The sequence below is a fragment of the Phyllostomus hastatus genome, unplaced genomic scaffold, assembly GCF_019186645.2.
Source record: "Phyllostomus hastatus isolate PE091 unplaced genomic scaffold, TTU_PhHast_1.1 phas_scaffold_755, whole genome shotgun sequence".
Lineage (NCBI taxonomy): Eukaryota > Metazoa > Chordata > Mammalia > Chiroptera > Phyllostomidae > Phyllostomus > Phyllostomus hastatus.
Window position 1 is genome coordinate 12,751,096 of NW_025334039.1, and position 9,504 is coordinate 12,760,599.

Consider the following 9,504-nt stretch of genomic DNA (forward strand, 5'->3'; position numbering starts at 1 on the left):
GTTTCCAGTAGTGATAGCGCTCAGAACAAGGGAAGGGTGGAGAACAGATCTGCAAGGAAACAAGCCATTGACTGGCACAAATAAAAGAGCCCCACATAAGTGACGTGAAGGGGTCAGGATTACAGTCCCTATCTTAGGGCTCTTTCCTTAGGACCCGGAGAGTCATTGCAGGCTGCAGTGAGAGCATGAGACTGGCAGCAGCAGCAGGATGCACGGAAGTCCAGCCAGCTGGGCTTGAGAAGGGCCTGAGGTAATGCGCACTGCAAAGCAGGGAGCTTGGACTAGGAAGGGCATGCAGGAACGTTCTGGGATGTGGGAAATGTCTGGGGGAGGTACACAGGATATAGAAAAGTGAAAGTCATTGAATTGTGTACATAAAATGAGTGTACTTTCTGCACTCCGTTACTTATACGCTATACCTCAAAAGAAAACAAGTCGCTGACATTTAAAGTCCTGAAATATTTTCAAGTGAAATGACATATGTCTGGCATGTGCTTCAAAATAATTAGGGGAGATTAGATGAGTAGGGGAGGATTGTATGCAAGAATAAGAGTGGCCCTGAGTTGAAGCTGGGAATTTGCAATACTATTTTCTCTCCTTTTGTATATGTATATTTATGTGTGATTTTTCCACAATAAAAAGTAAAATGGAAAAAAAGAGGGAAAAGGATCTAAGCCCACTACACACATGCACACACACATGTACCTTTATGCTCTTAAGAGCCCAGGGATAGTCCAGTCTCAGCCCCTAATTCCCTTGACCTGAAAAGAGCCGCAACCCTGAAGAGTGCATGCTGTTCTGATATTTCTTCTCTTTCCAGGAAGCCTTGGGCTGTTGTATAAATGCAGCAGAGCGCAGGTCCTACGCCTGCCCTGGGGGGACAGTGAAATGTCTAAAGTGCAGGCAGGCCCCTTTGCCCTGCGTGAGCCCTCCTTCCCAGGCACACTCCTGCACCAGGACTTCCCAGATCCACCACCTAGAGCCTGCCCAGCCAGTCAGACCAACCAGGGCAAGGATGAGCACTGAACTGGGCTCTCCGGAGTAGGGGGTGGGGATAGTGCCCAGGTGACATATCTCAAGACAGTAAGTCAGCCCCTCACAGTAAGGGAGGCACCCCTGAATCACAAGGAGTCAGTGTGGTTGCTGGAATGAGTTGGGACCCAGAAATCAGTGGCCCTGCACTGGCCATCTGACACCAAGGCACTATTCCTTTGTTCCATAAATACGTACTGGACACAAGGTATGTGTCAGACTCTGTGCTAAACGCTGGGAGCCCAGACTTAGAGATTCAGCCCAGGCCATTGCAGAGCTCACAGTAAGGCCATGAGCTGGTAAGCAGCAGGTGCCAGAGAGCAGTCTGCATGGGGGCTGTGCAGCTTGGGGTGGGTATGCCCCGTTGAACTTCGAGGACAGGTGGGACTTAGCCAGGAGCACAGAATCTTAGAGACCAGAGAGCCTGACATAAGAGGGGAGGGATAAAAGGAGAGGGGATAGGCAACTGCAAGTCACTCCAGGGGGGCTCTAGGGAAACCATGAGAAAGGGACAGCCACTAGACAAAGCCCCATTGGAATCCTGGTCTCTTCTTCTTTAAGATTTTATTTATTTTTAGAGCGAGAGGAAGGGGAGGAGAAAGGGGGAGAGAAACATCAATGTGTGGATGTCTCTCATGCGCCCCATACTGAGGACCTGGCTCACAACCCAGGCATGTGCCCGGATTGGGAATCGAACCAGTGACCCTTTGGTTTGCAGGCTGGCACTCAATCCACTGAGCTACACCAGCCAGGGCCTGGTCTCTTCTACCTGAGCCTCTGTCTCTTCATCCTTTAGGTGAGGGGACTAGACTGGGTGTGCTCCTTCCAGTTCAAAGGGATTCACAGGCTCCTGTGTGAGGAAGCTGGGACAGAGGGCTGGAGGGCTGCGGCTGTCCTACTCATTGGAAACCCATTCTATTCGCCCTCCCCCTTCTCTAAGGACAGGGGTGCAGGGGCTGCCCCCTCTGGAGTGTCTTGTAGGTGACCTGTGCCCATCAGTGTGTGGACTGACTGGATCAGGGGAGGGGGAGGATTGGCTGGTGTTATTCCTTTGCAATTTATCTTAAAAAGTTACACAATAGGGCAGAAACCCAGAAGTCCAGATAGTCTGCCATCCAGGACTTCCCATTGCCAGACATTGCGCCTAGCTGGCTGTCACTGGGTCTCTGCCCTCTCCTGTTTGGCAGTCCCAGACCCCCCATTTTTCAGATCTGGCACAGCCCTGTCTCGAACTCCATCTCTTCTTGTCAGTTCTGCCCCAGCTGGACTCTTGAGGCTTATCTGAGGACTGTCCGCTGGCTCTGCGGCCCCTGTCCCACCAGCTTGGCATGTCCCTGCAGTCCTCCTCTCCCATTCAGGCTTCCGAAGAAGGGAGGAGGCCCGGTTCCGGCCCCGCTGCCCTCACGTGCTTTCCCAGCGGGCCCCCTCCCACTCTGCATCAGGGCAGCCAAGCCTGTTCCTCTTCCCGATTGCAACAGGCGCGGCCTCAGCTCCCAGCGCTCCCTGTCCCCGCCCCGTGGCTGGCGAGCTCCACTCCCACTTCCTGAGCCTGGCCGCTGGAGCCCTGGAGGCCAGGCCAGGCCCGGCCGCTCTGGCCCCCCGGGGTACACCAGCCTGAGTCCTGTCCCAGCCCCTGGGCTCCGGAGGCTGCTGCCACCACTGCCCAGGAGGTCCAGGCCTCCCATCTTACTCCTAGGCCCTCCACCCATCTGGTCGACTGGCCGCCATGCGCCGGCCTTGGGCCGCCTCCCACTGTGGCCTGGCCTGGGGGCCACTCATACTAGGCCTCTTCGGTCTCCTGGCAGCGACCCAGCCCCGACTGGTGAGGGAGGGGCCATGCAGGTGGGTGGGGGCAGGCTTGGATAGGGAAGAGGTGTCTGGGCAGCTCCTTCTCTGGTGTCTCTGCCCTCCCCAGCTAGCCCCTGAATAATTCTTCTCCTACGTCCGTCTCCCCCTGGAGGTGCCCCCATACTACATGGAGAACCAAACCTGCCGGGACCAGGAAAAGGAGTACTACGAACCCAAGCACCAGGCCTGCTGCTCCCGCTGCCCCCCAGGTGAGAGGAAGCCTGGGACCGGGTGGCGTGTTACAGGGGACTCCAGTCCACCTCGCTGCCTCAGGAAGAAGGCAGACAGCGTCTCCCAGGAAGCCCAGCTGGCAGAGACTGAGTGAGAGACATTGGCCATCCCTCATATGCAGGCACTGGGAGGACAGGCCCAGGGTCACACAGCCGGCGGCAGAAGTAAGGTGGAACCCTGGTCTCCTGACACTCCAACTGCCTCACTCACATTTTAGGCACTCATGTCTCCGTTGAATGTGGCCACGACCAGGACACGGTTTGTGCCACGTGCCCTGAAAATTCCTACAACGAGCACTGGAACCATCTCCTCTCCTGCCAGCTGTGCCGCCCCTGTGACCAGGGTGAGTGGGGTGTCCCTGGGGAGGGCTGGGATCCCCTGGAGGGCAGCCCCTCCACTCAGCTGTCTTGTCTCCCCACACACAAGTACTGGGCTTCGAGGAGACTGCACCTTGCACTAGCAAACAGAAAACCCAGTGCCACTGCCAGCCAGGAATGTTCTGCAGCCTTTGGGACAAGGAGTGTGTACACTGCGAGCCACTCTCTGACTGTCCACCAGGCACTGAAGCTGAGCTCAAAAGCCAGAGGTCACTAAGGACAAAAGGTAGGGAGGGGGCTGGGTGCCAGATGATCTTGAGTGGGGGCAGGGAGCCCACAGAGGGTACTGTGTGCACAGGGAGCCTCCAAATAGTTCTCTTTGGCATGAAAAGCCTCTTCTCCCTCCCTGTGAAAGGCTCACAGAAGGGATCTATATGCAGAGAAATGGAACTGGGACAGGGGCAGGGACAGTGAGCCCTGGGGAAACTGAGCAAGGGGGAGATGAGGAAAGGTACCAGATACAGAATGGGCTGGATGTGCAGGGAGGGGCCATCCGGTGGGCATAAAGGAAGCTTACAGCTGGGCAAGAGGCTCCTTTCGCCCACTCATCCTGCCTGGCCTTGCCTCTCTCTTGCCAGGCGAAGTTGAGGAGGCTAGAAACAACTGTGTGCCCTGTAAAAAAGGGCACTTCCAGAACACCTCCTCCCCCAGTGCCCGCTGCCAGCCCCACACCAGGTGAGTGTGGCTGTGTTCCTCCCACCCTCCCAGAAGCCCCAGCTGCTGACAGCCCCACCCCAGTGCTCAACTCTATAGGGTCCTCCTTGCCACTTGCCCCTTCCAGCTGTGTGCCCTCGTGAGTTGGTCTTTTCTTTCCTCCACAGGTGTGAAGACCAGGGCCTGGTAGAGGCAGCACCAGGCACCAACCAGTCTGACACCAGATGCAGAAATCCATCAGAGACCCCCGAGGTGCCAGGTGAGGGGCCAGGGCTGAGGGGCATGGGGGGAGGTATCTGGGAAAATGCCTTAATCCCTCCCATCTGAAAAAATGGGGAAAAGGTGAATCCTTCCCTCTCAGAATGGGGACAAGAAGGAAAGTTCCTTCGAGAGAAATTGGAGGTCCCCAGGCCAGCTTACGTACACACGCATGCACACCACACATTTTAAGTTATGTATTATACATACAATATAACACTATGCCAAGAAACACTCCCGCACTGTGATATGTAACTGACATCACTGTCACCTTTTGGGACACACCACCATCATACAATCCATTTACTAGGCTGAATACTTCTTATTAAGTTACACACTATCTTGTAAGAGAGACAATTCCACATTTGACTTTTTTTTTTTTTTTGGTTTTGGTTTTATGTGGAGTACCGGTTTCCTAGCCTAATAGACAATTACAGGATGTTTCTAATGATTATAATCATTATTAATGGGAGGAGAGTTTATTTTATTAACCTTTGAAATTAGCAAAAATGTACAAACCTAGCTTTCATTTACTCAGTGCAAGTACATCAGGCACTTTGCGAATACTTGACATTCACCAATTCATTTCATCCTCCCACTGATCCTCTGAAGTAGCTCTACTGTCATCCTCCCTGACAGGACGGAACATGAGGGTCAGATGTTACGTGACTTGCCCAAGGTCACCCGTGTGGTAGCCAGTGTTGTGAAGGCCTGTCCCAGGTCTTTTCACTTTTTAATGCACATGCACTGTAGAATCTTAGAAAAGTCAGGTGCGTAAATGAAACATCACCCACAGAACCATCACCTAGCATATCCACCCTTTAAAAGTTTTTAAATACATCCTCACAAACATTTTTCTTCGTATGTCTATCCATTTACATTTTTTTCTAAAAATGGTGTTATTTGAATATATTGTAACCTCATTTTTCATTTGTATCATAAATATTCCCATGTCCTCTTATTAATGTTTAACTACGTATCAGATACGACTGGCATTTTAGAGAGTCTAACCCCCTCATTTTATATATGAAAAAAATTGATGCTCGAAGAGGTGAAATGACTTAAAAAGTCACACAGCTGGGCAGGAACCCAGGTGTCCGAGACTCCAGGTCCGATTCCCTCCCATGCCTCCCATTCTGTACTCCCTTCAGCCACAGCTTTAGGTAGACTGGAGAGGGCCAACGCCCAGGATGCAAATGTCCAAGTCTTCCTGACCTTCCTCAGGCGTGGGCACTGCACACTCCATGCTATGGATGGCAGCTCTGAGGCCCACAGAAAGACAGAAATTATCCCTGCCCCACATCGGGTCCTGAGGAACCGAACCCCCAGCCTCCTGCTCCCACTCCCTCCTGGAACCTGCAAAGGGGTGGAAGCCTTGCAATTCCTAGTCTCCCAGGCAACCCCAGGCAGAATTCAGCAGGGAGGCTCCCCGACTCTCCCGCTTCTGTGAACACCCCGCAGGTACAGAGGGGCCCTCTCAGTTCCTCCAGTGGCCTCTCTGTGAGAGGGGCAAGGCCACAGCAACGTGGTTCTACCCAGTGGCCTGAGTCTGCTCACAGCCCCAAGCCCCACTCTCCCTGAACTGCCTCCCACCCCCACTTCCAGCCCTTGAAAATCAACCGCCCAGGCTCCTGTCCTCACACGGCAGGGACCTGCACTGCCCCACACATCTCCATCCATGACGGTTTCTCCTGGCTATCAGGAGGTCCCCCCAAGTGCAACTGAGTTCCCCTTCTCTGCAGCCCAGGGAAGTGTCTCTAACTCTGCCCGTAGGAACTCCAACAGGACTGAAAGGGGAAAGCTGCTCCCTTTCCCTCTGCCCTCCCTCCCCCATCATGATGCCTCCTGTTTGCTGTCCTGGCAGGAACTGTGCTGGTGCTGGCCATCGTGCTGCCACTGGTCTTGCTGCTCATCGCCTCCATCCTCGCCTGGAAGAGCCACCCCTCTCTCTGCAGAAAGCTGGGTAGGAAGGGGTCGGATGCAGGCAGGGATGCAGGGCAGTTGTCAGTCCCACCTGGATGGGGAGGGGATGGGCAGTATAGCGAGCTTCCCCTGTACAACCTACCTGCCCTTCCACACCCTCAAGACTCCTAGGGCCCATCCCCAGCACAGACATCATCTCCATCCGGCGCCCCACTCTGAGGCTGGAGATAAGATCAACCATAGCCTCTTCCTTGTGGGGCCCCAGGCTGGGCAGCGACACATTGTGGTGGGTTGTGGAGGGTAAAAGGCTGGGGGTGTGAGGTCTGCCAGAGGCCCGACACCCGTCTCATTTTCATTGCAGGATTCCTGCTCAAGAGGCGTCCAGAGGTAAGAAGGAAGGCTGAGGAGGCAGCAGGAGGGGCAGAGGGGAGAGTGAACAATGTGGGGGTAGGCAGGAAAAGAGTGTGCAGGCTTCACCATTCATTCATTCACTCAACGAAGAACTCCTTAGCATACCATATGCCAGGCACTGCTCTAGGCACGCGGATACAGCAGTGCGTAAAACAAAGTAACTGCCCTCCTAGAGCTACATGCCAGTGGAGCAGGGATAAAGTGAAATAAATGCGTATCAGGTGGTGATAACTGATAAACAAAGCAGGATGGGGCAGTGACTGACAGCGGTTGAGGATGGGGGTATATTATCTTAGTGGACAGAGAGGGCCTCTTCGATGAGCCGGCATTTGAGCAGAGCGCCAAAGAAACGAAGGCATCGGGGTATCCGGGGAAAGTGCTCCAGGAAGCAAGAACATCAAGTGCAAAGGCCTGCGGCAGGGAGCAGGAGGAACAGCAGAGGGGAACCCCGGGCTGCCTGAGCTGGCGTAGGGTGTGGGGATTAAAGAAAGACGGGGTCTGAGACTCCCATCCTTGGTCGATTCACTGCTTCTCTTCTGCAGGGAGAGGAATCCAATATTGCTGACGGAAACTGGGAGCCTCCAAGCGTCAACCCACATTTTCCTGACCTCGTAAAGCCACTCCTGCCCAACCCTGGAGACTTACCTCCAGCTCCGGCCTGGCCCCCAGCAACCCCGGCTTTGGAGGAAGATGCTCTACAGCAACAGAGTCCCCTGAGCCAGGCCAGGAAGCTGGAGGCTGAGCTCCCGGAGCATGGCCAGAAGGCCCATGGTGAGCAGGCTGCAGGGAGAGGAGTGGGGGGGGGGAGATGGGTGGGAAGGATGATGGGCAGGGAGAGAAAGTGTGAGGCAGACCGGAATGAGAAGACTAAAACGGAGGCAAAACAGAGACTCTGACAGCCAGCCAGAATGTCCCGACTAGAAAGGAAGAGACTGAAAAACCCAGAAACAGATGTGAATGTAGAGCTCAAGAAACCGATAGCACGTGGGAGTGGGAACAGAGAGGAAAGGGAGAAGGCAGAAGAAGGAGGGCCTTCAGGAAGCAGGGGAACCCATGCAGGCGGCACACAGGCCGCCCCCCTCAGCAGTGCGCTCCCAGCCCCTCTCACTCTGCCTCCCTCCCCACAGGTACCAATGGCATTCATGTCACCGGCGGGTCTGTGACTGTCACTGGCAACATCTACATCTACAATGGGCCAGTACTGGGAGGAGCACGGGGCCCTGGAGACCCCCCTGCTCCCCAAGAGCCTCCATACCCCATCCCTGAAGAGGGGGCCCCGGGTCCTCCCGGGCTCTCTACACCCTACCAGGAAGATGGCAAAGCTTGGCACCTAGCCGAGACAGAGACACTGGGGTGCCATGCCCTCTGACAGGGCCGAGGACCCAATTTGTCACCCATGCCTCATGGTGTCTGTGAAAAGCCAAAAGAAGGGAGGCATAAGAGCACCTCCTCCCAGTGGCTGCCCTACCCACACAGGATTGACAGAGGGCCTGGGTGGAGCCCCTGCAAGGCAAACCCCAAGGGGCTGGGCCTCAGACACGTCTTCGAGAGCGGGGCCGGGCACTGGCTGGGTACAGTGCCCACCACAGGACTCTCACCACCGCCTGAGCAGGCCTGGGACTTCATTGCAGACCCTCCTGCCCACCGGGGCTGCACCAGCTCAGCTTCAGGCACAGACAGAGCACATGGTGCCTGCTGCTGCCCATCCTGGCACTCTGCACCCAGAGCATGGCACAGAAGGGGGCCAGCCACGTGGGCACTTGCAAGGACATCACTGGGACCTCTAACAGATTCGCGGCGCCCATCCCCAAGCTTGAGAGGCGCTTTGAGGACCCACACACTTCACATGGACTGAGGTAGACCCTGTATGAGGATGGAATTACATGGAGGATCACCCCTCCCCTCCCAGAAAAGAAAGGGAGTCGTTAAAAACTACGGTTTGGGATAAGGTTTCTAGGTGAAGGGAGAGCAGTTTCAGAGGGGGAAGAAGACGGCAAGTGTATTTATAAATTGTAACCACATGCAAATAAAGTGGAGATTGAGACCTAGATCATTTCTTTACTGGGGATTCACACAAAAATACTATTCCACTGGGCAATGTCAAGGCAAAGGTCAAAACATGAAAATGCTATCCCACAAAGGTATTTCTATGCGGGACTGGTGCATGTAATTCAGTTAATAACAACATTAGCCAGTGATCACTGACACTGTGCCAGGCAGCATTTAAATGCTTGACAGTAATAGTTTATGTAATCCTCACAACACCCCCACGAGCTAGATACTACCAGTGACCCCATTTAACGGCTGGGGAAACGGAGGCACAGAAAGGGTAGGCACGCCCCCAAGTCAACTGCAAATGGCAAAGTTGGGATTTGCGCCCCATTAGCCTGGCTCTGGAGGCTTCGGGTAAAAACGCCACATACCACACCCTTCCAGAACTTCTTTGCACGAGTAAAATGGGCTGGTTTTCTTAAAGAACCAGACCTCCTGCATGTTCCGCAGGCGCGGAGTCTACAGCCACAACACAGAGCGAGTGAAAAAGTGCTCTGCGGGGTTCAGGGAAGGGCAAAACAGGACTTGAGACATAAAGTGCAAGAGGCTGAGTCCCCATCCTGCCGGCACAGAGACCGAGGCTGGACTCCTTTCGTTCAGGAGTTGCACTCACAGTTTTAACTTTGTTTACTCATTTTTGTCTTATTTTATTTTTTACCCAAAAAGGTTTTAAATCTTCTCCAGGCTCTTATTAGTCTCTTATTAGTAAGTGTCTGGG

At 54.2% G+C, this 9,504-nt stretch overlaps 1 protein-coding gene across 2 annotated transcripts; it reads left to right on the forward strand.

The window, feature by feature from the left end:
* The first annotated feature begins 2,551 nt into the window (after positions 1 to 2,551).
* Positions 2,552 to 8,782, forward strand: LTBR (lymphotoxin beta receptor). Of its 2 annotated transcripts, none has more exons than XM_045826407.1 (10): positions 2,552 to 2,874; positions 2,993 to 3,089; positions 3,329 to 3,454; positions 3,538 to 3,714; positions 4,067 to 4,163; positions 4,310 to 4,401; positions 6,265 to 6,363; positions 6,685 to 6,710; positions 7,277 to 7,505; positions 7,862 to 8,782. In XM_045826407.1, the coding sequence occupies exons 1-10, from the start codon at positions 2,869 to 2,871 to the stop codon at positions 8,101 to 8,103; spliced, it is 1,191 nt and encodes a 396-aa protein (XP_045682363.1). In that variant the 5' UTR covers positions 2,552 to 2,868; the 3' UTR covers positions 8,104 to 8,782. The 2 variants fall into 2 exon arrangements, with proteins under 2 accessions (XP_045682363.1, XP_045682362.1); XM_045826406.1 differs by having other exon boundaries at positions 2,553 to 2,854.
* The last annotated feature ends 722 nt before the right edge of the window (positions 8,783 to 9,504 follow it).